Consider the following 27139-nt stretch of genomic DNA (forward strand, 5'->3'; position numbering starts at 1 on the left):
TCTTACTGTCAATATAGATAATTAAAAATAAAACCATCTTTAACTAACATGTTAATAGTAGTGGGCAGCATTAGAGATCTACTGAATTTTTCAAAAAGGGGATATATATTCTGATATCTAACTAGAATACAATGCTTTGCCATGAAAATAATTTGCAGTTCATTTTGCATCATTTAGAGCAGTGAGTCTGAAATAACCTGTTCTGATGTTCCTTTTTTCCTTGTGTATATTTTGAACCGTTCTTCACATGAAAACATTGTAAGCGGTGTGTTCCAGTTTTGTTTATATTTCTACAAATTTCCAAACTCTCTTATATCTTCTTAGTGTCAGTCTTGCAAGGACTTTCAGGCTGCCAGCAGTGAAATTTTTGAGGTGCCTTGTCTGCTGATGATGATTAGTTTTGTTTGTTGGCTGCCATAGTCAGATCTGAGTGTTCATTTTGTCATATATCTAAGTTGGGTCAAATGCGTGAAGTATACGGCAGTGTATTCACTTCTGTAAATCCAGGTATCTTGAGACTTTTAATGAATGTATATGGCGGTTTTGCTGCATGAGCAGTTAAGCTTTTCAGATAAGGTGTACCAGTGCAAAGATAAATTCAAAAGTTTGAGATCCATTTTAGATATGAGAAGATGATCATGTTTAAAACTTTTTTTTCTGGACTACAATTTGAAAAATTTTAACCCTTAAACAAGAATCTTGCCTACATCTAAGGATCACAAATAATATTTTATGGTAACGTTGCTTTTGTTGAAAGATAAATGACTGCTAAGACTTACTCTGTGCCTCCATTTATATCATAAAATTAGTAGCTACAACGTGTACATTTATAAATATATTTTTTTTGTGTAGTAATTCTAAATGAATGCATGCTATACTGCTGTAACAAACTTCTACTAGCCTGCTTAGTCTTTTCATCTGATGCTACAGAACAATATCATAGACCTGTCCAGGTGATTCTAATGGGACATTGGTTTCAGCCTGTTGTTTACCAAAGTGCCAAAAGTACTGTGGCTTTAAAATGCATTGTTATAATTACAGGAGATTTTGTGCATTTTATAAATTTATACTTGCTGTTTGGTGGAGTTAAATCACTTTGTTTGCTGTAGTCTCATCCTATATTGTATTTCAGTTTTTCAATAAAAGACATTAATTCTGTCCTATTAACTTATTTCCTTCATATCCTCTTGGGTCTTGAAAGATAGGGCCCAGCAACCTTTTGCAATTAGTGAAGAATCCCAGTGGACATTGTCTCTGCTTCTTAACTGTGAAAATGTCCATATGTAACATGGCTTTGAAGTGGATTCTTCCTATAAGAGGTTGTCCCAACATCTGAGTATGATTTTTTTTGACTGACCCTAAAAAGTACTGTTTGACTGAAGCAGTATATTCCCAGTAAATTCAGTAACAAAAAAAACAGTGTGAAGCTTATTCCATTATTCCAAGTATACTTTTTTTTTTTTTAAACTTAGTCTTTATTTGGCTGCTGGTTCTGTTTGACTAGTGAATTCTCCAGATACTGGCTAATTGGTTAATTGACTCTTAAAATTATTTTCTTTAATTCTCTGTCTCTATGTCCTCAATGTTGCAGCCAGAAGTATGAGCATTGTTTTCAAATTCTATTTATTATTTTGTATCAGCTGTATTGTCTTGGAGTGCTAAAATTATGTTTGAGCATTTCCTTCTTACTCTTTTTTTCAGCAGTTTCAGGTACCCAGACACTACCTCTGTGCTTGACAATTTGTTGCTTTCCTTAGTCATAATGAGAAAATTGTGTTCCCTGTATGTTCCAGCTGACCATAATTTTCTGTAACTCTTAAGGAGGTCAGTAAATGAAATGGGATCCCCTGAACACCCTTGTAAAGGACGTTCAAGAAGACTGACCTAACCAATCTGAATGATAGCTTCAGCAAAAGCTGATGAAGATTTCTGTGGCAGTTTAATTAGCTATAGAGATTGTCACTATTTTAGGACTGAATTTGTCCATTGAGGTTTTTCTAAACTTTTCATAGGTGATCTTTTACTACTCAACTGTCATTTACCAAAGTATTTTTGTTCTTTTTCTAAGGAAGCTTTATCATTTTAATTATTTATGCATGAAAGCAAAATGGGGAGGAAGTAAGTTAGTTGGAGCTCTGTTTGGAGATGAACATAGATGAAATGTGTTCGCCACATAAAATTACCAAGAAATTGGAATTCTTCAATTATAACAGAATGTGTTGGAGTTGCTTCAGTTTCTGGAGATTATGTGATTAAAATACTGTAATAAAGTTTCTGTTACAGTGTAATCACTTCACAAGGTTTGAAGCACATTTTCTTCTTACAAAGACATTATTTTATCAAAAGAATAATTTGTAGGTGAAAATGAGAACACAAAGAGCATTTCTGTACAGATCCGTTGATTAATGAAATATATTGCTGTTTTATATTTTGCCAATAATGGGAAGATAAATTCCAGGTTAGTGTGCAGTATGAATGTAAATATTACAAGAAAGACACAAAATACACCTGAATGAAAGAACACCGATGGTAGCAGAATCATAACTTATTGCTAGGCACATGTTGTGGTTTAACCCCAGCTGGCAACTAAGCACCACACAGCTGCTTGCTCACCGCCCCCCGCAGGGGGAGAGAATTGGAAGAGCACAAGTGAGAAAACTCGTGGGTTGAGATAAAGACAGTTTAATAGGTAAAGCAAAAGCTGCGCACGCAAGCAAAGCAAAACAAGGAATTCATTCCCTACTTCCCATGGGCAGGCAGGTGTTCAGCCATCTCCAGGAAAGCAGGGCTCCATCACGTGTAACGGTTACTTGGGAAGACAAATGCCATCACTCTGAACGTGTGTCCCTCCCTTCTTCTCTCTACAGCTTTATATGCTGAGGATGACATCATACAGTGTGGAATGTCCCTTTGGTCAGCTGGGGTCAGCTGTCCCAGCTGTGTCCCCTCCCAGCTTCTTGTGCACCCCCAGCCTACTCACTGGTGGGGTGGTGTGAGAAGCAGAAAAGGCCTTGACTCTGTGTAAGCACTGCTCAGCAATAACAAAAACATCCCTGTGTTATCACACTGTTTCCAGCACAAATCCAAAACACAGCCCCATACTAGCTACTGTGAAGAAAATTAACTCTATCCCAGCCAAAACCAGCACAGCTCATTTTCTCAAAAATAAAGAAACTTTTGTTTCCCCTGTCCTACACAGCTACTCAGAATGTGGATTAATTTTGTAAGAGCAAGAAGACCAATTCAGCTCCACCCTCCCACTAAAAGATAATTTTTTTTTGTTGAGCATTGCAACAGCAGTGCTCCATGGTGGCACTGCCCCTGACTTGTCTTCGCATCTCACATCCCATGTGAAGAGAGAGACGTGGGAGCCTGTCTTGAGGCAGGTCCCTCGTCCCATACCCTCTGAGTCACAGAAGACAAGTTATGTTCAGTCAACATCAGCCTGTAGCAGTGGATCTTGTCAAGAGTGAAATTGTAGTGTTACAAGCAATGGATCACAGCTTAGTAACCGGCAGTGAGGCTTCCTCTGGAAGATTGTTGTCAAAGATGTTCTAAGCAAAGAGGAGTCTAATTCTACCTCCTAACTATCGCCTGTATTAGAGTACCCTGAAATGCTGAGCAGAAGACAGGTTTTGTTATTTCCTCATTCAGCTCATTCTTTGCAAAACTTTTTCTGCCACTTCTATGTCATCTACAGGGCTATTTTCCCTTTACACAAAGATGAGAAATTTTGAATTAAATTCCTGCGCAAATGCAGTCAAATGCTTGTTTCCTTTGCTAATAAAATTTCATCAGCAATACAAGTAGAAAAGAAAATCTAGCATCGCTGTTCTTTTGATTTTTGAAATCCAAAAGTCTAGTCTCGTAGCAACGTGTTGTTTAAACAGAAACTCGTGGCATAATAATTAGCAGAGTAGCATGTGTATCATAAATAAAAGTTGTGTATAAAAACTTCATGCCAGTTAAAGAGGTGCCACATATACCTAGCCCACTGTTTACAGGTGAAGAGATTTCTGTATGAGAGAAGGGGACAGCTGGCAGGGCTTGTCAAAAGATCTTGTCATCAGTCTGCTGCTTAAAATTCAGAAAGCTTCAATTTGTGGACTGTCTAGACCCTTTGTAAGGTTTATGTTTTAAACAAGTTCTTGCAAAGGAAATGGTGTTTGAGAAGTGATGGTCAAGGGTAAATGGTCTGGGATTTTTTTTTATCCATGTGCTCTCTCTTACACAGTTACTGATTACTTTGAGGTTGCTTTCTTTTTGCTGCTAATCCTATTTATAGTCAGTTAGAGACTTTAGCACAGTAATTCTTAAACCTTTCTGTTGGTCAGGATTTTGCACTAACATTAATAGTTGCATCCTACTTTTTTAATCCAGGCAGAGAAATGTGAAATAGCAGACGTTCAGCTCAATTTTTCTATTTCAGCATCCTGTCATTCCAAAGAAAAGCTTTAAACTCTCTGATTTTTTTGGGGGGTGGGTGGATTTTCGTATTCAGTTTCTGAGAAGGTTTGTGAGAGACTACACTAGAAGGCAAATCTGCTGTATTACACCATAGCAGAGAGAAAAGATTGAAATTGTCAGAGGTCGTTATTCAGACCCCTCAAGGCTTTTGTAGGAAGGCTCACAAGAAATGTTGACACCCTAAAATTTAAAATGGCCTTACCGTCTTCATAAATAACTATTGGGGAAAATGAAGTAGCATGCAATATGCTGCTTATACAACACAGAAAATCCATGTCTTGCATAAAATAAAGTCTGAATGTTGTAATACCTGTTCAGGGAATGTAGTTTGCTGTGTATGAAAGGAAATATTTATGGAAGTGTATATGAAATTACTAATTATTACAGAAACATGCATGTGTGCATACAAGATTTTTCACTATACTGAGAAATAAAAAATAAGCAATAATTTCTGCTCTGTTTATCAGACAGAAAAGATTTTGATAACAGCAGCTAAAATCAAGTATCTGGAAAGAGGATTTACTGAGGTATCAGTATACTGACAGCTGACCCCTTTGAAGCCATCCATGTTCAGCACTTTCAGACTGAGGCATCTAATGGTTAAATTTGAGGAAGACAAGCTTTTGCATAGTTTGGATGACTTTGGTTATGACTGAATAAAATACCAAGGAAAGAATGTAGTGCTTATTGCTGACAGCTGCCATCACAGAACCATAATTTGTGATAAAATTTCTGATAAATTTTCTGATAAAATATCATAAAAAATAAGAGTTCAGGAGACATTGGTTAATCAAATTGAGCATCTAGATATTATTTGTCAGAAAAGCAATATATGGAACACTTGGATTGCATTTTATTACTGCAGATCCCCTGGACTTTTTTTTAAACAGTGCAAGATCAAATTTCAATGTCACTCTCCAAAGGCTGCATGAAAAGAAGAAACTAAAGGGACTTTTTTTTTTCTATTGCTACATAAAGACATCTGAAACACTTTTGTATTTTGGTGGTTTATTGTTTTAATTTTGCATTACAATGTCTACTACAGATGGATTATAAAGTTTTACTGAGTCAGAGTAACTATGTAATCAAAATGGAGAAAAAGATCTTGCTTCTTGTTGTTGTTCATTACTCCTAGAGTCTTAACCTTAAATCATTTTTTCTTTTCAACGTGTCATTTACAACTTAGAGACAATCTCCAGAAAGGCAATCCAAGTTCTGTAGGAAATCAAACAGATTTGGACATCTTGCAAATTGGTAGTAATGGAAAATCTACCATAATTTTCCTGATTTTTTGAAGTAAAAACATATATTTATGTATTTCAGTGATTTGTTTGTTTGCAGTTCAAGGAAAAACTGTATATGTTTTTTTCAGGTCATCCCAGAACTGCATCAGAAGTGAATTCAAAGATTCAATTCTGATGAAGTTAGGATTATTCAGTAGTGATCTTACTAGGTATAAAAAATTAAGCAACAGTGATGAAATCTGACTACCTTTCCCCTAAGTTTCTCAGATACATTCTTCTTTGAAACCATTTACTTGTTGTTATTTTCCTTCAGTGTAAGTGAATGTTGTACTTTAAACACTGTTTAGAGATGGAGTCTATTTATGTCATCAATAATTACATTGAGTTCAAGAAACTCGGCCAAGACGCTTTAAATAGGTGGCCTGATTGTTCTGAGCAAGATGATCACCTAGTTGCTCCATCCAGATAAGGAAACTTTTGGAAAACTGGGGCAATCTTAATTGCCTAAATATAGTTTTAGGTTCCTAATTTTAGGGTGACTTATTTTAAAGCAATTCATCTCACTAGGTGAATCCTTCTTTTACTGTAATATGTCACAAACTATGCCTCGATTGTGGAAACAGAGAGTACTTGCAGAGTCGTAAATCTAGGGTGTCCTGTTTGTATCTTGATTTTGGGGTTAGAGGTAGGCATGTCCCAGCCCAGTGAAAAGGATACTGTGGGTACCCAGCCCAGATGGAAGGATGTCACATTTGACAGGTGTCCAGCTGAAAGGTCAGGGTTTGGCATATCGTAATCTGCATCCAGGTGAATACAGATAGAGGCACAGTTAATTTATCTGGGTTAAATACTTCTTTTGAGTCATAGTTGTGATGGTTCTTACCTAAATTCTCTTCTATCTGATAGATAAAAGGCAAGAACTTTCTCACTTCAGCCCCGTCTGTGTTGGAAATCTGTGTTATTATTGTGTTAATAAAATTTGAGTGATCATGTAGCCACCACAATCAATGACTAAAAGGAAAGTCATGCTTACGTAATACTACTAAGGAATTTGTGTAAGATTTATTTAAATACATTTTTGAAAAAGCCTGTGATGAGAGTTAGGTTCAGCAAACCTATCTTTCTGTCCAAAACAGTAGTAAGTCTTCTGTAAGCATATCTAGCAGCCAGAAACTCTGTATAACTTTCATTTTGTTGATCTTTTGATAACTGTTAGCAGACAGATCTATGCAGTTGCTGTAGACTGTATGAGCAGAGAGAACTGTAACTTGGAGCTGGCAACTCCCAGGAACAATGAGGCTTTGGTAGGAAACTTAAAATGTGTAGATTGATGTTGTTATTTATAAAGCTGTGTTCCAGAAATGGAGATACATTGAGTGATGAACCGTTTGTAAATGCTATTCAGAACAGGACTGGACCTCCATCTCTGACCAGCACTCTTCCCATGTCGTCTACTCCACTTTCTGCTGTATAGTGCTGGGGAAGAGACTTATTTTAATGATAAGAGTAGGTGTTCTGCACAAAGGGCCTTTTGTATGCTATCTGTTAACTCAGATTGTGTCATGCATCACTGTAATTTGCTTTAGATTTATGCTGAATGACAAAAAGAATTTCAGATGCGTTGTTTGATATACTATGACTGTATTTATGCAAAGCTGCCGAAATGTAGCAGCACTGTTCCAGACATTCTTTTACAGACATTTTGTTACAAGTATTTTCCGTAACAAAGTAATAGTATATACATTCATGCAAAGCCTAGAAGTGGAATGAAAAAATAAATGCATACAATTGTCTTAGTTCAGTGCTGCAAATCTCTGTGTTAAAATTAAAAGATGCTATTTTTACAGGTATAACATTAATATTTCAACATAAATATTTTATTGATTCTCTAGCTCTTTATGGATGTGAATTGACAGGTCTCTGTCTTTTTACCATGTACCAGAACAACTACTATGTTGTACTAGAGAGCAGTTGTACTCTCGTTGTACTAGAGAGGAGGACTCTTCAGATGTGGATAGCAACTGCTTTGATCTGACTAACAGAAGGCAATCTTTGTGCTTGCAGCTTGTTCACTTCTTCAGGACTATAATTTCACCTTCCAGTCCAAATATGTTTGTAAAACTTAGCAGTATGTTTAGCACACCTATTACTGCCAGTTCTGCATCGTTTCAGTTTACAAAATGCAAAGGAGATCTGTAATACCAAAAGGAGGAACAATACTCCCCTTTTTTTCTGTACAACTTCTGTAAAAAAAAGAAGTTGTAAAAAAAGAAAATGTTCTCTCTGCATGGAATTCACAGCAGAAGGACCAACACAACCTTTTATCTGTTGTTTAGGCATTGCATCAAGGCTCTAGGAAATTCATAGAAGTTTCTGCAGGCCTCTGCGAATGAATTTTCCTCCTCTTTGTTAGAAATACTGGTTACAAAAAAGATGAATGATTATTAATATTTGTGTTCTTGTTAGGTGTGGTGACACTAATAGCTGTGCCTGGATGCTCCAATGTGCATATTTATTTCTGGCATGAAGCTTCACTTGCCAGCTTAGCTATAATGCTCACATCATTCTTTTAAATGCCTGAATAAATAATGTGTGTGTTACATTAAATGCAAAATCAAAATAAAAATGAAGATAGGCTGGTAACATGGCACTTATTTCTTATATACTAGTTTAGGGGTGGGTATAAATATTAAAACATTAAGATGATTGTGGTTCAAGTACTTTGAGTAATATTTATTCCAGTGGCCTGTCTCTGAATTCATCTTGATAATTAAATTATTTTAATAGGAACAATACTTCATGATAAGTCAATGAAGTAGTTGCCGCAATCTTCAAGAGATCTTCATAAAAGCTGTGTTTACAGATGTTCCTTAAACAATAAATATGATTCTCCTACAAGAAATTTCCAAGAGGGTAATAAGATCTAGAGCTGCGAGTTTAGATGTATATTCCAAAAGCTTAAAGGCTCAATTACTCCATAGAAGGAACTGCAGAGATGATTAACCAAATTGCATAACAAAAAATGCTTAAATAATTTCAAATCCATTGTAACCAGAAACTGAAATATATTATATAAGATGCTTGGAAAGAAAGGGGATATGTGCATAATACCCATGTACAACATCTAGCACAAGGGATATTCAGTTCTGTGTGGCCTGTTTCAACCTAATTAAAACAATATGAGTCGGTAATACAATAAAATAGTCATTATTCTAGTTCTGTGAAGTGTGTACAGGAATAAAAAGAAAAGATACTAGATCATTTTCTTCTCCTTTATCTGTTTTTCTGAGTTTAGTTTTTCACTTCTTCCACAAAGTAAGCCTTTATCTCCTGACATAAATAAGATTAAAGATCTGCTGAAGTAAAAAAATTTCAGTGAGACAAGTTGATTAACTTGCCATGTATCAAGGCATTTTATAAATTTATTTTTCTTAAGGTACTCTAGTTATGTCCTCAAATCGTCCTTTTACTTAAAAGAAATCATATTAATAATGCATTGAACTAATATTAAATAATGCCTGTCATTAACAAGCTACTGAGGTTATTACAGTTCTGTAACTCTCGATGAATCTCTAACTGTAAGTTTAAAAAATGCTCTAAATTATGCTCTTTAATTAATTTGGTAATTAATGAAGTGTTTAAAAAGGACACATTTCCTTGAACAATCAGATTAAATAAATATACCCTGTAAAACTTTAAATTCTAAGTTATATATAAGTATATATAAATATAACTGCTTCTCCAGAGAAGAAAAATGCAGGCTGAACCTACTTAGACTCCAGTGAAGTGCCTGTGTATGAGGATGAGCTTTATGTTCCTTAGAGTGCTGAATTAATCCAGCTATTTCAGTGCTAGTACTGTCTCTTAGTTAACTTCTGTCTGCAGCTGGGCTGTAATAGTTATACACTGACAAATAGCCTCCTGTAGGCTTTGCACCCAGTGTCTTATAACTAGTCCATTAACTTACAGGCCATGAGATTAGCTATTTTGGAAAAAATAGTACACATGTAGCCTGTAAGTGGTGGAGGGTTTATCACATTGATAATCCATTTAAATTGTTATTCTCACTTCAGATTTGTGGCTTATTTTCAGTTTGAAGTATTAATTGCATCTGTAAGATGTGGCATCTTATTATTCCTTTTTATGGTAGTTTTTTAAAAATCAAGTTGATTGAATTCCTTTGCCTTCTCTTGTAGGATGTATTTTAGGCTTTTATATGTTATTGTTGTGCCCTCTCTGGTGTTCAATGTCAATTTTAAACTGTAGATGTTCAAACTTGGGTATGTTATTCTAGAAACGATCTCAGTAACAACTTGTACAGAATTTCAGGAGAGCCTTGAAAAGCAGTCTATGTAGGCAGCAAGAGAAAAAATTCCTTTTGGGCAAGCGCAAGCTATATTCTTCCAATAGTTTTCAGTGTCCACATTTACCCTGTGGTTATGAAGGTGTCCTGGCATTCAATACTTGAAGAATTTTTGGCCTTACAAGGCTCCATAGAATTGGCAAGTTTTTCATTTCCGTACAATTTCCATTGGTGAGGCCTCTGCTCAGCTGATGATGTGAATGGCCTCATCAAAGGGACAACATCACATGGGTTAAATGAAATGCATAATTCCTTGGCTCTGGACACTTGACTTCTTGCTTACTAGTCATAAGGAATAGTTTCCAGTACAGCTGCTCCAGACGGTGTTTGTAAGCACTGAAGCAAGGCCCTGTGTCCATGCATATCAGTTGCTTAGATCCTAGTTCCCAGTTATCCCAAGTGTTTCCATCTGGGACCAAAAAATTTGTCTCCTTTCCTATCTCCTTCTTTATGCTTCAACAATATCTTCAAGCTAACTTTTCCAGACCACCATATGAGAAGACTTATTTATATTTAAGGGTGCACAACACATCTTTTAACTCTTGAAAAGAGTAGTGAACTCAGAGCAGTTCTCAAAGATTTGTTGACTATGCGCAGCCTTGTCAGCACCTTTGATCCTTCCTCCGAACTGTCTTATTGCGCCTAAACGAAAGAAAACAGTACTAGTGCCAGCTCACACACTACGGTTCATAACTAACAAGCATCATTTGCTCTCTATGAGCATCTCATCTTCAGGCTATTGGCTCACTGATTTAATCTCTAGTATCTTTTCTGTACACTGTCCAATTTTTCCGCATGCATTTTAATTTGTGGCTAACAGACTTGGACCTTCTAATTACTCACCGTGATTCGTGCAAAGGCAGTCACCTGGTCACGTCCAAACAGCACTGTGCAGAACTTCACGAGTTTATTATAGCTGAGTAGGTTGGCAGTAGTACAAAGTCACAGTAGGCAAATACAAGAAATTTTAATGCATATTAGAGAAAATAAATTCAGCTAGCCAGACAAGTTGTGATGAGTTGTATTCATGAAGTGCTCAGTTACTAAAATAATAGACTGGCTAATTATCTTAGGCAGGAATATGATAAACTCATAGAGTTACTGACCTGGCTCTGTTTATAGCATGTGTAATGTTTGGATACAGTAAACACTAAAAACGTGATACTTAATTTTCTCAACTATGGCCTATGCATAATAATTCAGTAAACTTTAACTAGATAAGAAATTTAACTTGCCTGTGTTGTTCACTATGAGATCATTCAGGATTAAGAAAAGATTGTAGTAATACTGTTGTAGCCATCATTACCTAAAGATAGAAACAATTCGAGATTGATAGAGAGAAGTTAGTGTGTGTACATATATTTGATTAAACAAATCAAATAAAGCCTATTTCATTCAGCAAACTGCTAGAGTATGGAAAAAACAAAGTTTGGAGGGTCAAAAAGTCTTTTCAGGTCTGAAAAGCAGTAGCCCTCATGAATAAACATGACCTCAGAACAACCTTTGATAACTCAAATAGAGAGGGAAAGGGAATTGGAGTGTTAAGGAGCATATCTTCTCTGAGAAGCAGGAGACAACAAAAAATGTTTTTACAAGTATATTAATGACAAAGAGAGAGCCAAGGAGAATCTCCATCCTTTATTGGATGTGGGGGGGAACATTGTCACCGAGGATGAGGAAAAGGCTGAGGTACTCAATGCCTTCTTTGCCTCAGTCTTTAACAGGCAGACCAGTTATCCTCAGGGTACTCAGCCCCCTGAGCTGGAAGACAGGGACGGCGAGCAGGATAAACCCCCCATAATCCAAGAGGAAGCAGTCAATGACCTGCTACGCCACCTGGATGCTCACAAGTCTATGGGGCCGGATGGGATCCACCCGAGAGTGCTGAGGGAGCTGGCGGAGGAGCTCGCCAAGCCACTCTCCATCATTTATCAGCAGTCCTGGTTAACGGGGGAGGTCCCGGATGACTGGAGGCTTGCCAATGTGACGCCCATCTACAAGAAGGAAGTTCCCCGGAAGGAGGATCCGGGGAACTACAGGCCTGTCAGCCTGACCTCGGTGCTGGGGAAGGTTATGGAGCAGATCATCTTGAGTGCCATCATGTGGCATGTACAGGACAACCAGGGGATCAGGCCCAGCCAGCACGGATTCATGAGAGGCAGGTCCTGCTTGACCAACCTGATCTCCTTCTGTGACCAGGTGACCCACCTAGTGGATGAGAGAAAGGCTGTGGATGTGGTCTACCTGGACTTCAGCAAGGCCTTTGACACTGTCTCCCACAGCATTCTCCTAGAGAAGCCGGCAGCTCACGACTTAGGCATGTGTACTCTTCGCTGGGTCAAAAACTGGCTGGATGGCCGGGCCCAGAGAGTTGTGGTGAATGGAGTTAAATCCAGTTGGTGGCCGGTCACGAGCGGTGTTCCCCAGGGCTCAGTTTTGGGGCCGGTCTTGTTCAATATCTTTATCAATGATCTGGATGAGGGGATCGAGAGCACCCTCAGTCAGTTTGCAGATGACACCAAGTTGGGCGGGAGTGTTGATCTGCTCGAGGGTAGGAAGGCTCTGCAGAGGGACCTGGACAGGCTGGATCGATGGGCCGAGGCCAACTGTATGAGATTCCACAAGGCCAAGTGCCGGGTCCTGCACTTCGGCCACAACAACCCCATGCAGCGCTACAGGCTTGGGGAAGAGTGGCTGGAAAGCTGCCTGTGGGAAAAGGACCTGGGGGTGCTGGTTGACAGCCGGCTGAACGTGAGCTGGCAGTGTGCTCAGGCAGCCAAGAAGGCCAATGGCATCCTGGCCTGTATCAGAAATAGTGTGGCCAGCAGGAGTAGGGAAGTGATCGTGCCCCTGTACTCGGCCCTGGTGAGGCCGCACCTCCAATACTGTGTTCAGTTTTGGGCCCCTCACTACAAGAAGGACATTGAGGTGCTGGAGCATGTCCAGAGAAGGCCAACGAAGCTGGTGAAGGGTCTGGAGAACAAGTCTTATGAGGAGCGGCTGAGGGACCTGGGACTGTTTAGCCTGGAGAAAAGGAGGCTGAGGGGAGACCTCATCGCTCTCTACAACTACCTGAAAGGAGGTTGTAGCGAGGTGGGTGTCGGTCTCTTCTCCCAAGTAACAAGTGATAGGACGAGAGGAAATGGCCTCAGATTGCACCAGGGGAGGTTTAGATTGGACATGAGGAAAAATGTCTTTACTGAAAGAGTGGTGAAACATTGGAAGAGGCTGCCCAGGGAAGTGGTTGAGTCCCCATCCCTGGAAGTGTTTAGAAGACATGTAGATGAGTCCCTTAGGGACATGGTTTAGTGGGCATGGTGGTGTTGGGTTGACGGTTGGACTTGATGATCTTAGAGGTCTTTTCCAACTTAATGATGCTATGATTTTATGATTCTAAGATAGGTAATTTATTTTCTCTGGAACATGGAAGAGGCTAACTAGAGGTTAGAGTACAAATATCTGTTGAGAATATTCTGATTTTCACTTTCATTGTTTATTCATTTATTGTTGTCTCTTTAGAGCTCCATATACAAAAAACATAGGTGTCCTATCAGTAGTTGCCTTAGAAGCCTTGGTCTGCAAAGCACTTAATCATACAAGATGAACAACTCTACTGCCTAAAGCTGCTTCTAAATGATACTGAATAAAAAAAAAAATACACTGTTAGCTTTTAACAAAAGTTCTCTAGAATGAAGAAAATGTCCTTCAGTTGTTTCCCCTTGAGCAATTTGTCTAACCCAAACGCAGCAGAGAGGGTCTGAACAGAGGACGTGGCAGTAGGTATCTCCAGAGAGCTGCTTAGGCTGCTTTGCTCTGCTTTGAATTTTTTGGCTTGCCTTTGGATTTTTCTGAAGTGGTGTATGGGGAGAAATTTAGAGTGCAGGGAGTTCGGACTGAATTATTGATTTGTGCAGATATTTAAGCCATGGGCATTGGCACCTCTGCCCTATTATGATTTATATGTTTCAAGCTTAGGTTTGCCAGACACCTGAAAAGATGCCCTTTTGCATTCATCATACCAGTCAACCAAAACAGAGTGCTCAAAGGCATACAAACCCCAGTGGACCTTATGGCCTGATTTGGAAGAACTTCTGCTAGTTTAGCTAGTAAAGGTTTTTGGTAGGGTTTTTCCTACATTTTTAAATTGGACTTGAATTTGTTTTCTGAGCTTGCTTTTGAAACCCCATAAAAAGTGACTAATTTAGCCTGCAGAAATTAGGCTAGATAAATTCTGTTCAAAGCAACGAAGCACCTGCAGACTTTCCCATAGCAATGGCACTCATTTCAGTCTCTCTACTCAATCTAGCTGGCAATTTTTATGAAATTTTCAGGAAGCCAGTATACCTGAGGTCACAACCCTTGTGTCAGACTTGTTTGCAATTGACTAACAGGTTCAAAAAGCTGTTGTGTGATGACCTGACAGATGGATAAACATGGCATTCCCATAAACTGCATTTCTGTTGGAAATCAGGCTAAACCCACTGATTGTTTTTTTCCAGCAGCAACCAAGAAGTATTTATTCCTTTTTGATCCATTTCTGTACAAAACAGGATCTATATTCACTCTTTCAAACTTTTTCAGACCTGGGGTGTATGATTCTGATTATATAGTATAACTGAAGGCTTAAAGTCTATTTTAGAGCTGCAAATCATTGTAGATTTATTTATGTACAGCTTATGAATAGCGTGGAACAGAATACCGAGAGGCAGCTTCCAAGAGAACAAGGAGAATATGCATACTGCGCTCTTCCAAAATGTGAGGTATGCGAATGTGCAGCAAATCAGGTCTTCCTCCTGGTTTGTAAGGGTGAAAATGTGGCTTCTTGAGCCTGCCACACCACTGTTCCCCTTCTGAGATACTGTTTGATATATTGTTCATGTAAGAGAACAGTGAAGGAGTTGGCTCCACAAAGAGACTACAGTTTTATCCACCTTTACATTAAGCATACAAGGACAGAAAAAAATTTTTTACCCCTCCTAACCAGTCTATGTAACATCTAACAGAATATGTATTCTGATCACCACATATGTCAGTATCTTTTAGTAAGGAGTTACTGAAAAAGATTATCATTGTCCAGTGGAGCATGTAGTCACTGTTATGTTACAAGTACAGTCTGGAATGGGATCTCCACAGTTTTATGGCAAGGATGAATAACCTTTCTCATTTTAAGAGAACTTTTGGATGTATTTGGTGGGCCACACACTAATAATGCATCTGTCTTGTTTCCCAAGTCTCCGTTCCACAGGGCACTCAATCACTCTTACACAATTTTCTGCACCATCTTGTGCTATTTAATGCCCAGCCATTTCACAGTGCACATTACTACTCAGGCCAGCATCTCACACTGCTAGGTGTTTCTCTAGTCCTCCATACTGCTCAGCGCTGTGCTGCTTAGCACATCCCATCCCAGACTATACAGATTATTGCTCATTCTTAGTACCACAACGCTGCAAAGCACTCCCCTGAAAACAGCATGTCCGTACTGAATGGCTTATCTCTGGCTCTACCTTCACACTAATTTCATGTAGATGGGGAAAGAGAGTCCATGGCATTCTTCTGTTTTAACTCTTGGTTAGTAGAAAAATGTAGCCCTATGAGGTATTTAGATTCTTCTGCTGCTGTCATTTCAGGGCACTTTATTGGCACGATTATTATGCACTAATAGTAAGTCAACTACTAATTAACTTGGAGTTGTGTTTGCATTGACAAAGCATACACAAGTATCTTTAGGCTTTCATTCTTCTATTTGAAAAGTGAAATATATGGAAAACTTTGTCTAACGTTTACTTAACTTCAAGGCCTTTTAAAAAATTCCACCTTTGATCATTAATCTTTGCTGGGTTACTATTTATATGAAATACATTTTCTTGTATTTTTTCCAAGTTTTATTTCAGGCAGTTATCTTTGCAAGATAATCATGTGAAGTGAGGAACTGACTTTTTTCTTGGTCATCATTCCCTTTAACTGTGGACGTTTTTGAGTTTACAAAGCATTCTGAATTGGTCCATTTAAAATGAAGGGTTTTGCAAGGTTTTTTCATAGTTTGGCATCTTGGGGCAAATGTTATATGTGCTTTATTTAGTTTTATCACTGTTCTGATCATACTCCCAGAGTTTACTCTGAACCTCCTTTTACTGGTAGCATACCAGTAAAAGCATAGAATCTTTTCTTGTTAGTGTCTACGTCCACTAGTTCTAGGTCTTTCACATGATTACAGGTAAATCTTACATTAAATGTCACATTATTCATTGGTGCATATGTTCTCTCTGAATGTGGGACTGAATCAAATACTTCCATGTAGTCCAGCCAAACTATGTTAGACTCCTTGTTAGTTAATATTTTTTATAGGCTTTTCAAGCAGAAGTTGATCCTCTGTTCCTCTCCTTTTTTTTGTTAACATTCTTCTGCTGTCCAACCAGTGAAATATCAGGGGTTACCGTCAGATGATACAGTCAGTATTAGCAGTTCCCAAGTGACTTGGGAAGATGGAAACTTCTGAAGGCTCTTACCTTTCTTTCATTTCTTAGTAGCAATAGTTTTGCTTTCGAGGTTTTCCTGTTAGTATTTGGCAATCTTTTACTCCCATCACTGTCCTTGATGTCTACGTGGCCTTTCTCAATTTTGTCTGTACTATAATTCTGCAAGAACAACATTCTGGTTTATGCTTGTAAAGCTCTCAAACATCAAAGCTCTGGCTGTAGTTGGAACATACAGGCACTGCTTAATTGCAAACAAAAAATAATGCCTGTTTAAATTACTGTGCATTAGCTTCTTGCATAAGGAAGTTGTTCTGATTTTAGCTTTGCAGTACTAAATGATGCCATGTGCCTAGATAGGTCTTTTGAGAAGGGGCGCAAAGCTGTAGAAAAGACAGCTTTTATTCTGATCCACTAAGCAAATTACTCTTAGCTAGAGTCTAGTTTGCACATTAGAATAATTTTGATCTTCTTTCTAATTGCAATTGGGTCTGAGAGTCTCCTGTCTGTGCATCTTACCATGATTACAAACCTATCTCAGAACCAACCATTACCCTTGAGTCCTCAACCATTTTGACTCTAGTTCCCTCATTTACTTAATTGGCTCATGCAAGATGTTTAACTTGTAGCCAGTGAGGCAGGCAGCTCCTCTATACACATTGTATATTTCCTTTCCAATCAGTGCTCATCAAAACCAGTCAGCAAAAGCTTGCTTCCCCCACACACACATCTTTTGGTTTTGTGCTAGCTTTTAATTATGATTTTGTCCTTACATAGAATCATAGAATCATTTAGGTTGGAAAAGACCTTTAAGATCATCAAGTCCAAATGTTAACGTAGCACTGCCAAGTCCACATGGCTGGGTTGGAGGGGGTTGTTATTGTCACAATGTATTAGTGTTTCCTAATTTCTGCTGAAGTCATCTCTGTCATGTATTAAGCTCAGACTACTTTCCTCGCTTTCTGTGTCAAATTATTTTCCACTTTTTGTCAAAGAAATGGTATTATGAGGCTTCCTTCATTCTAAAATTACTTAGCTGTAATCAACTCTCAATTACCTTTTGCCATTCTGTTCTGGTGCAGGTTGTCTGTGCTGTAAGTGTAGAGACAGTCTGGGTCAAACAGTGTTATTGATTAGTTGTAATACAATGCTGCTCTAACACTCGTTCCTACAGCATTGAGCTAGAAGTAATAGTCCCAGTTGTTACTGTCTAGGACTAGCTTCTATAGGTGCTAGAGAAGCTAGAAGCTAGTCCCAGCCAGACCTACACTGGCTGCTTGTCAGTACAGCCTAGTTGGCTCTGCAGTAAATTTCAGTACACACTCGTGTTTTCTGGGCCCATCTCAAGTCTGGCATGGAGAAAATCAAGCTGGAATAATAAGTGCTGAGGTAAGTGCTACAAGAGCCACACAGTTATTGATGCTTAGGGTTGCACAAGAGCTTATGTTTGGACACAGTGCTAAACCCAAACTGTCTCCATGAGTTTGTGTCACAGCAGGCCAGAATTTATAAGCCCTCTTGGCTCCTGGTATTCTGGAAAGTGCAATGCGAAGGCTGAGCCAGACTGGCAGGATGAGTGCTTATCCAGAACTGATAAATTCTGGGTAAATACTTCTGCTCTGTATTTTTAAATGCTTTCCATAGTACCCATACTGTTAGAGCTTATTCCTTACTTGCAGTGTTCGGTATCCCAGGTAGAAGAGGACCAACTGTAATGAGAGACAACAGAAATCCAAACCAGTAAGCCGTACATGTAATCATCTCTCAAAAAGATCTAGAGACTCCCATCTCTACAGTAGGCACAAAATAGCAATTGTCATTAATATTTGGTATACCAGTATCAGGCAGTGGTTGTCTGCCACAGCCTATGAGTGTCAAAAGTGACCTGTGTAATATACAGCTAGTGGGCATGCAAATTAGATGCAAATCAGATGCAAATCAAGCAGCTGTTCTAGCACAGTGGTATTTATTGGGTAGACATGCATCAACAGATGTGCTTAATGTCAATAATAGGTGTCTAGAAGGACTTGCAGGACTAGTGGTGCAGGACTAGCAAAGAGGTAGGTACAGAGCAGTGGTGGGGCAAGGGGTATGAGGGTATTAAATACGGATACTGGAGCTTGCAAGAAGTCACTGATACTACAAGGCAGCTTAGAATTAAGACACTTAAACTGTAATCATTAGGCAGGGATTGGTAGTTTAGAACAACAGGCATGAGAGAAGAGTTTTGACACTCAGCAGTGTCTGACACCCTCCTCTCTCTTGGTTCTTTCCTGGTGGGTCTCTTGGATATTGGTATATGTTGGGTTCTGTTAGCTGTGAAACAGAGAGGATGGATAGAAGAGCTAGAGCAAAGTCAATGTCTCTTGTGTGGCTCCCATAATGATGAAAAAAAAAAAAAATTCTTTAAGCCAAAAACCCTGGATGCCATTAGTATAAGATCTTCAGATTACATGGAAAGGTTTAGTCATCGTACAAGAGCAAAGCAGGAACCTGGCAATATACACAACTTGTTACACTCATATGGCATGTACACCATTTGGGAAGTCCAGCTCTGTCCCCCTAGAAATATATCAATGCAGGGAAATTCAGAGCATACTTGCTGGCAAAAACAAGCAGTTACCAAAGATGTTGGGGGTTCCTAGACTTCCTACTCTAAGGTTTAGTTTCTGCATTGTAGTAATAAAGTTGTGGCTTGTTTCAAACTGTGAGTCATTATATTCTTGCTGAAACATGCCCTTCACAAATTACCTTTCAAAGGCAGATCAATCCACAGGTTATTTTTAGAGATTTTTGTTTTGTTTTGCCTTTCTTGGCAAAGTAACCAGGTATTTTGGTAATAAAGTTACAAAAAAAATGTTAAAATTCATTTTAAAAGAAGAAATCTGATCATAGTACAGTTTTACTCAGCCTTTTTGGTTTTGTTATTTCCTTCTTTTACTGTCTCACGATTTTTGTTCTCCTTTCCCACAGAGTGCTTGTTGTGACATTCCTGTCTTATCAGTATCTTTCATCTTGTTAAATGTAACCTGTATTAAAAATTAAGAATATCACCAGTGTGTACCAACTTCTTAAGCGTTATTTAAAGTCACCTTCCTGCCAGTTGGTGTATCCAAAATAGTTATGAGCTGAGCTGTGAAAAGATGTTTTCTTTTTCTTTTTCTTCTTGCAGACTGCAAATGATAACCTGCATACAGATGATGAACATGAGCTCAGAGGAGATAAAGAAAGCTACCTCTGTGCAGTATGCCTGGATGTTTATTTCAATCCTTACATGTGCTATCCATGCCACCACATCTTTTGTGAACCTTGCTTAAGGATGCTTGCCAAAGACAATCCAGCCAGCACTCCATGTCCACTGTGTCGCACTACAATTGCCAGAGTCTTTTTCCAAACAGGTACAAAAATGAAAGTTTTTATAATACAGAAAAATATTTGTAGCTTTCCTTCCTGTATTTCTGGCCTGAATAAAGATGTAGTTGAAAGTATAGTAAAACCCTGCTAACCAAATATAGTCATAAAAAGAAGAAAGGAAGGAAGGAAGGAAGGAGGAGAGAGAGAGAGAGAGAGAAAGAAAGAAAGAAAGGAAAGAAAGGAAGAAAGAAAAATACGCAATGGGCCACATCCAAAATGCATGCAGAGCAAAATTTGGTGATGTTATTCCACTGTGAGGTTTTGTTTGCATTTAACTCTTCCTAGGACTATTACATGCAGGCTTTCTTCAGTCACAAGAAACTATTCTGGATGCATATTTTAAAAAATTATGATTTTTGAAGTGAGGTTCTGATATTTGCATTTCTTTGGTTTCCTTTTGCTAAATAGTCACAAACTCCAAACTTAATAAATATTTTCTTAAAATATCTTACCAGAAAAGCATTTTTAAAATTGCTAACTTAATGACACAAAAAAATGCTCTTTTCTTGGTTTTATGGCTTTAATTTAGCTACAAGTGAAAATAAAGGCTGGCAGAACTATAGAATCCTCCTAACTAGTCTTGTTTTTAAATTCTTCCTTCCTGGCCTCTTACACCCTCATCTCTAGTGTTCCTGACTTTTAGCAGTAGGAAAACTTGGTGGGAAAGGGGTGTTTAATGTCAGAATGGGTACAGGGATAGAAGAGGGTAAGTAATGCTGTAGATGGGATACCTGGAACAGCATGAGTCAGGCTTTTATGCCTGGAGCTTAGAAAGGTAAATTCAAGCACCATGGATAAAATTACACTATGATATCTGGAGCTAGGCCCTTTACAGCACTTAAAACTGTGCATAGACAGGTCACAAAGTAATGGAAATGACTCAGCCATGCAGGAGTGTTTGTTTATTTTTGTGTGTTGCAGATATCTTGCAGCGATCCTCTTTAAACTGGGAGAGTGCTGTGATGATGACAGGTTGGGGATGCAGATTAAAGTATGATTTCACGTTGATCAGCAGAACTGCCCAGCTTTTATTTCTGGTTGTGCACGGACTCTTCCTCTGTACGGGCACAACTTCGTATAATTTGATGGCAGACCAGTTCAAGGAACTGACTGGGCTAAATAAGAACTCATTTGGGTGGGAAGGAGGCATTTTTCAGACAAACTAATTACCCCAGGATGGTTCACTGGGGAGCTGCTGGTGGCCAGGGATAGGGACTGACTATGTCAGCACTGCAGCAGAGAAAATGGATAGAAAGCTGCAGCCGGAGCACTCTTAGCACCCTGTCTGGCTGGGGTATAGAGGTTTCAAGCTGTTCTCATTTCATTCGCTTAATGTTTGATGCTCCTTTGGATTCGATGTACAGATGAAGTGTGTTTCACCAATAGAGAATCAATTCTAGTTGTTTTAGGGCTATTTAAATTTTAAAAAAGCTATTTAACAGATTTGCTGCAGTAAAATACTACTGGGAGGGCACAAAGAGAGAATATAGATGCTTGCTAAAATGTATTTGCAAAACTTTTCAACACATTTAAAGTACTGTCACTTAAGTGAAATATTACCAGGGTTATTTGTATCCTTTGCGTACTTAATATACAATGCGTAAAAATACCTGATGGGAGGTAATGAGGAAGAGGGAGCCGAACTCTTCTCAGTGGTGCCCACTGACAAGACAAGAGCCCGTGGGCACAAATTGAAACACATGAAATTCCATCTGAACACAAGAAAATGCTTTTTTCTTGTGAGGGTGGTCAAACAAGTTGCTCAGAAAGGCTGTGGAGTCTCCATCTGTGGAGACACTCAAAACCCAACCAGACATGCTCCTGGGCAACCTGCTGTAGCTGTCCCTGCTTGAGCAGAGTGGGTTGGACTAGCTGATCTCAAGACATCCCTTCCAACCTAACCCATTCTGTGAAAATATTAAAAAGGTATCTAGTTTTTTTGAGGAAAAGGATTTGTGTGGCTAAGGTGTAAATACAGTGTCATAAATATGTAAATAAAGTCTACTGTAAATAGCCATAACAGTATGAGATGTGTTTAGTATTAACAACTTCAGATGAGAGAAATCCGTATGGCCTTACAGCAGGTATTTGTATATTGTTCTTCAGTATATAGCAATATATGCTTGACTTTCAATATATTTGAAAATAGATACATGAAATTTACGTTGTTTTATTATACATATATTAAGAAAAATATTTTGTAATTTCCCAGTGCATAACATATTGAGCAACTTTTAAATCAACCAAGAAATATTGATGATGATATCATATCCTTAGAGAAATCAGTAAAATCAACACATTAAGGAAGATGGATGGTGTCAGACCAATGTAAAGCGTAGTAAATATTTTTTTTTTGCTCAGGAGATTTATTAAGCCTTTTAAAAGTTATGCTCAAGTCACTGCTGCTGTAAGTTTGTGCAGCCAACAAAGCAAAGTTGCTAGCATTCTTTACATATTTCTATAATGCTACAGCTGGGATGTCTTATTTCCCTCACTAATTTATTCTGGATACTATCTGCAGCTTTCCTTTTGTGTAACTGCATTTTATTTTACAAGGATATCTCAAATATAAAAAAATTAGGGATATATTCAGAAGTTCAATTTTTAGCTTGTACGATTTTGCAAACTGAACATAACTGCAATAGAAGGATACATGTAACGTGTCAAAAGAAGATGAACATGTCAATTATCATAGAATCATAGAATAGTTTGGGTTGGAAGGGACCTCTAAAGTTCATCTAGTCCAACCCCCCTGCCGTGGGCAGGGACATCTTCAACTAGATCAGGTTGCTCAGAGCCCCGTCCAGCCTGACCTCAAATGTTTCCAGGGATGGGGCACCCACCACCTCTCTGGGCAACCTCTGCCAGTGCTTCACCACCCTCAGCATAAAAAATTTCTTCCTTATATCTAGTCTCAATCTACCCCCCTTTAGTTTAAAGCCATTCCCCCTTGTCCTGTCGCAACAGGCCCTGCTAAAAAGTTTGCCGCCATCTTTTTTATAAGCCCCCTTTAAGTACTGATAGGGTGCAAGAAGGTCTCCCCAAAGCCTTCTCTTCTCTAGGCTGAACAACCCCAACTCTCTCAGCCTTTCTTCAGAGGAGAGGTGTTCCATCCCCCTGATCATTTTCGTGGCCCTCTTCTGGACCCGCTCCAACAGGTCCATGTCTTTCTTATGCTGAGGGCTCCAGAGCTGGACGCAGTACTCCAGGTGGGGTCTCACCAGAGCAGAGCAGAGGGGCAGAATCCCCTCCCTCGACCTGCTGGCCACACTTCTTTGGATGCAGCCCAGGACACGGTTGGCCTTCTGGGCTGCGAGTGCACATTGCTGGCTCATGTCCAGCTTTTCCTCCACCAGCACCCCCAAGTCCTTCTCAGCAGGGCTGCTCTCAATCCCTTCATCCCCCAGCCTCTATTGATACCAGGGGTTGCCCCGACCCAGGTGCAGGACCTTGCCCTTGGCCTTGTTGAACCTCATGAGGTTCACACGGGCCCACTTCTCGAGCTTGTCCAGGTCCCTCTGGATGGCATCCCATCCCTCTGGTGTGTCGACCGCACCACTCAGCTTGGTGTCATCTGCAAACTTGCTGAGGGTGCACTCGATCCCACTGTCTATGTCACTGATGAAGATATTAAACAGTACTGGTCCCAATACAGACAGTCCTGTGGGACGCCACTCGTTATTAATTATTAATTATCCACCAATTATGAAGAAAAAGAGTGCTTAATGCAGAGCTACAAAGCCAGATATGACCCACGAGGATACTTCCTCTGGCCTGTTGCCATGATCAAGTGAGCCTTTTCCACTGGTTCCCTTGAGAGTGAGTTCCAGTCCAGATAGGTTGCTCTGATGGTGTCCGCTGTGCATTCCCGTCTTTCTTAAAGGCTTTCTTAAAAGCCCTTCTCCCATCAGGATAAACTCACATCTGGTCAGATGATAGTGTGCCCAGGATATACCTAAGACAACAGCTTTTCATCTGATTGCAGCAGCCCATTTCAAGTAACTTTTTTAAATGCCTCTCCTATCAGGGGAAAGAGTGAGCCAGGCATCAGCTTCTACACTTCCATTCATATAAAGTTTCATTTATGTTAAGTGTTTCCAAGAAGGGACAGATCTGGCACTTACGTACAATAAATGTACCACTTTGGAGAAATGCAGATTCAGTGTAGTGGTTGTGCACGGGAGGTCCAGGCACATGGCAGGGAACAGGTCACATACATACAGAAAGACAGGTGGCCTGGCCAGCCTGAAAGGGTCTTTCATTAAAAGCCTAACCAAGCAACCTTCTAAAAGCCAGTAAGAGTTGTCACCGCTGCCTTTTCTGAAAAAACAGGAACTGGATGCCTCACCAGAGGTTTCAGTGTTTAAATTTGGACTATAAAGTTGAAAGAACTGAGTCGATTTTTATGGCCTGTAGAAGGAAACGAAAATATTCTGTTGATGCTGTGAGAGGCAGAGTCTCATTAGAGGCTGTTTCTCTGAATCCAAATAGTACTTAATCCAAATATGTTCAGTAGCTTATACAGGTCTTATATGAAAATTAAAAACCGCTAGTGAAAAATACACAGCTTGTTCCTTTTACATTTAGGAGTGAATTCTCTTCACTAACAGAGGTTTATTGGTGCGGTAGCACTGTTCTCACGTAATGAGATAGAAGGATTTGGAGATTTCTGTACTCTGCATGTGTTGTGTAACCTCATTCCACCTGCATTCTGAGATGGTGAAATATAGGATAATTTTTAGAATAAGACCAGCATTTTTTTTTGCTTCAAATCTGCTAATGCCTTCCTCTTACATAGAAAAAGCTACTGCGGCCAAAGGGCAATTGGAATTTTTTCTTCTTTCTGGAGCCTGCTCACAAAAAGCTTTCTCAAATTTGCCAGAGAAAAAGATTTGATCCTTTCATAAAAGGAACATATTGATTATTGAAAAAGTATGTACAATTGCAGTGAACCAGGTAAAATAATAATATATAAGCCTTTTCAAAGATCTGTGAAGGGCCTTTTCTTTCTTTTAAGGTACAGAAGGAATTAGGGTAGTGGCTGCTATTATTAGTATTTATCTGGAGCCATGGAGGTTTGAAGGGCCAAAATGGGGTGTTTAGAAGTTTTCCTTGTTAACTACTATCTTGGCAACCCTGTCTGTTATCAGCAGATCACTTCTTTTCTGTGGTAGGAAAATACAGTTATTTTTAAATTGTATTCCATTGTTGTATTGCTATTGATAGGTTAGTTTTGACAGTTTTGAGTGCAGTCCATGTAGATATTTCCCCAAATTATATCCTGAGAAGCTGATGATTTCTTGAGATTAATAAGTTATGTCAATTCATGCAACGTGTCATTAATCATTCTACAAATACGTTCTTAGTTCCTGTTAATCCACAACATTTAAAACATCTCCAGAAAAATTTTCAGACTCTTCTCTGCTCCTTGCATTACTGACTGTTACTGAGTGATGGTGTTAAACAAAAAACAATATGAACTGAGAATTAATACCACAGTCAGTTTGACAGATGTCATTTTCATTCATAGAGGTCATCTTAGTTTTGTAAGTTAAATAGCCTGATTTATTATGTACTTCATTGTGCTAGAATTTGACATCATGTTTCCTAAATGCTTTTTTTCAAAGGAACAGAATCAAAACAGTATGTTTAAGACTTGTTCTTGCTATATCTGGAAATGCTTGGGTTTATGTGATTTTAAAACAGTTTAAGAGATGCTATAATCAGAAAAAGGATTACACAGTAGATAAGGCATTTTTATTTTGTAGTATAAATGTATGCAAATTATTACTATATTTACAGCATTGATGTATACATTCTTTCCCGTTAATTATTGTAGAACTGAACAACTCTACCAAATCTTTTTTCCCTATGGAATATTTGAAATTAAAAGAAAATTTTCAAAAATCACATTCTGCAAAATGGCCTCTACCAAGCTGCAAGAAAGCCTTCAGAGTTTTTGAAGGTAAGTTTTTTAACTTTTTTCCTAAACTTCACTCAGTCTTGAGTATAATATTTGAAAATAAGTCTGTAGCTAATACATGCCATAGGAATCAGAGATGGATGATTATTAAAGTGGAGCTGAGTTAAATTCTCCTGGGTGACTCATACATGGTGCTCTGAATCTAAAGATAAACTGCAAATTGTAAAAAGACAATTTGTGTGTGTAGCTTTTTATTTATTCTTAAATCTTCAATTTTGTGCACATTATCAAGATAATTGTATGTAGTTTCCTGTTTGGAAAAATTTGTGTCTGCATAGCGGAATAAAGAAAATTACTCTGAGAAAAAAGTTACTAGTTCTAAGTGTGGTCAATAAAGACCTCTTGGAAAAAAAAATCAGAATCAGTCTTTTATGAAAGAAGTCATATAAAAAAGTTGGAATAATATCATATATATCATTCTGTATTGCTTGTTTTATACATATGAAATGGAGTAAAGGGTATGGGGTTTTAGCTTTGTTTTCTGCTTATTATTTGAAGAAAGCTTAGTCCTCTTGTTGCTACTTTAACACTTAAACACTTAAAATTTTCATAGTTATTAACTGATTGTTAACTGAAAACTATTTAAGTTAGACCACTGAAATGTGGAATTCACTGTTTACCCTTGTTTCCCTGTTTGCGGTCTAATGGCCTTTCTTCACCAGGCCTCATCTATGTTTACTTACATAGTTACTTTCTGTAGTGCTGAGTCTTGCTAGCAGATATATTTTTCCTGTTTGTAAGAACAATATAGATTGCTTCCAAAAGTATGTGGAAAAAATAAAACAGGACAGCCTTTTTATATTCCTTTCGGGAGTCTACCCAGGCCTTTCTACAGGTCAAATCTGATAAATTCTGGTCCTCCACTTATAAAACTGTGTCACGCAAGGTCATGATTTGATACTGAAAATAACAAGAAATGCTCCTAGCTATCAAAAATGAGCAGACTTGAGAAGTTTGAGGACTGGTAGATCATATTTGGTATTACTCAGAGGGGAAGCTGTTGGCAGGAAAAACAAAGATGAGTATTTCTTTTCTCTAACAGCAGTTAATGTAGTGTGGATGTTGATGCTGAGCTTATTGGTTTATTGTAATACATTACTTTACGTATGTGACATAGTTCATATATGTTCCATAGTGTCATATGAATTACGTCTTTCATAAATATGACAAGCTACCATGCTGAGCTTTGTAC

The 27139-nt window shown here is 38.6% G+C and overlaps 1 protein-coding gene across 2 annotated transcripts in view; it reads left to right on the forward strand.

The window, feature by feature from the left end:
* The window catches only part of RNF180 (ring finger protein 180), a 92486-nt gene that overhangs the window by 39707 nt on the left and 25640 nt on the right, over window positions 1-27139 (forward strand). For both annotated transcript variants that reach the window (XM_076362145.1, XM_076362146.1), the window contains exons 5-6: window positions 19723-19948; window positions 25804-25929. In XM_076362145.1, the coding sequence (XP_076218260.1) occupies window positions 19723-19948; window positions 25804-25929 (352 nt within the window). The remainder of the gene's footprint in view (window positions 1-19722; window positions 19949-25803; window positions 25930-27139) is intronic.

The sequence above is a fragment of the Aptenodytes patagonicus genome, chromosome Z, assembly GCF_965638725.1.
Source record: "Aptenodytes patagonicus chromosome Z, bAptPat1.pri.cur, whole genome shotgun sequence".
Lineage (NCBI taxonomy): Eukaryota > Metazoa > Chordata > Aves > Sphenisciformes > Spheniscidae > Aptenodytes > Aptenodytes patagonicus.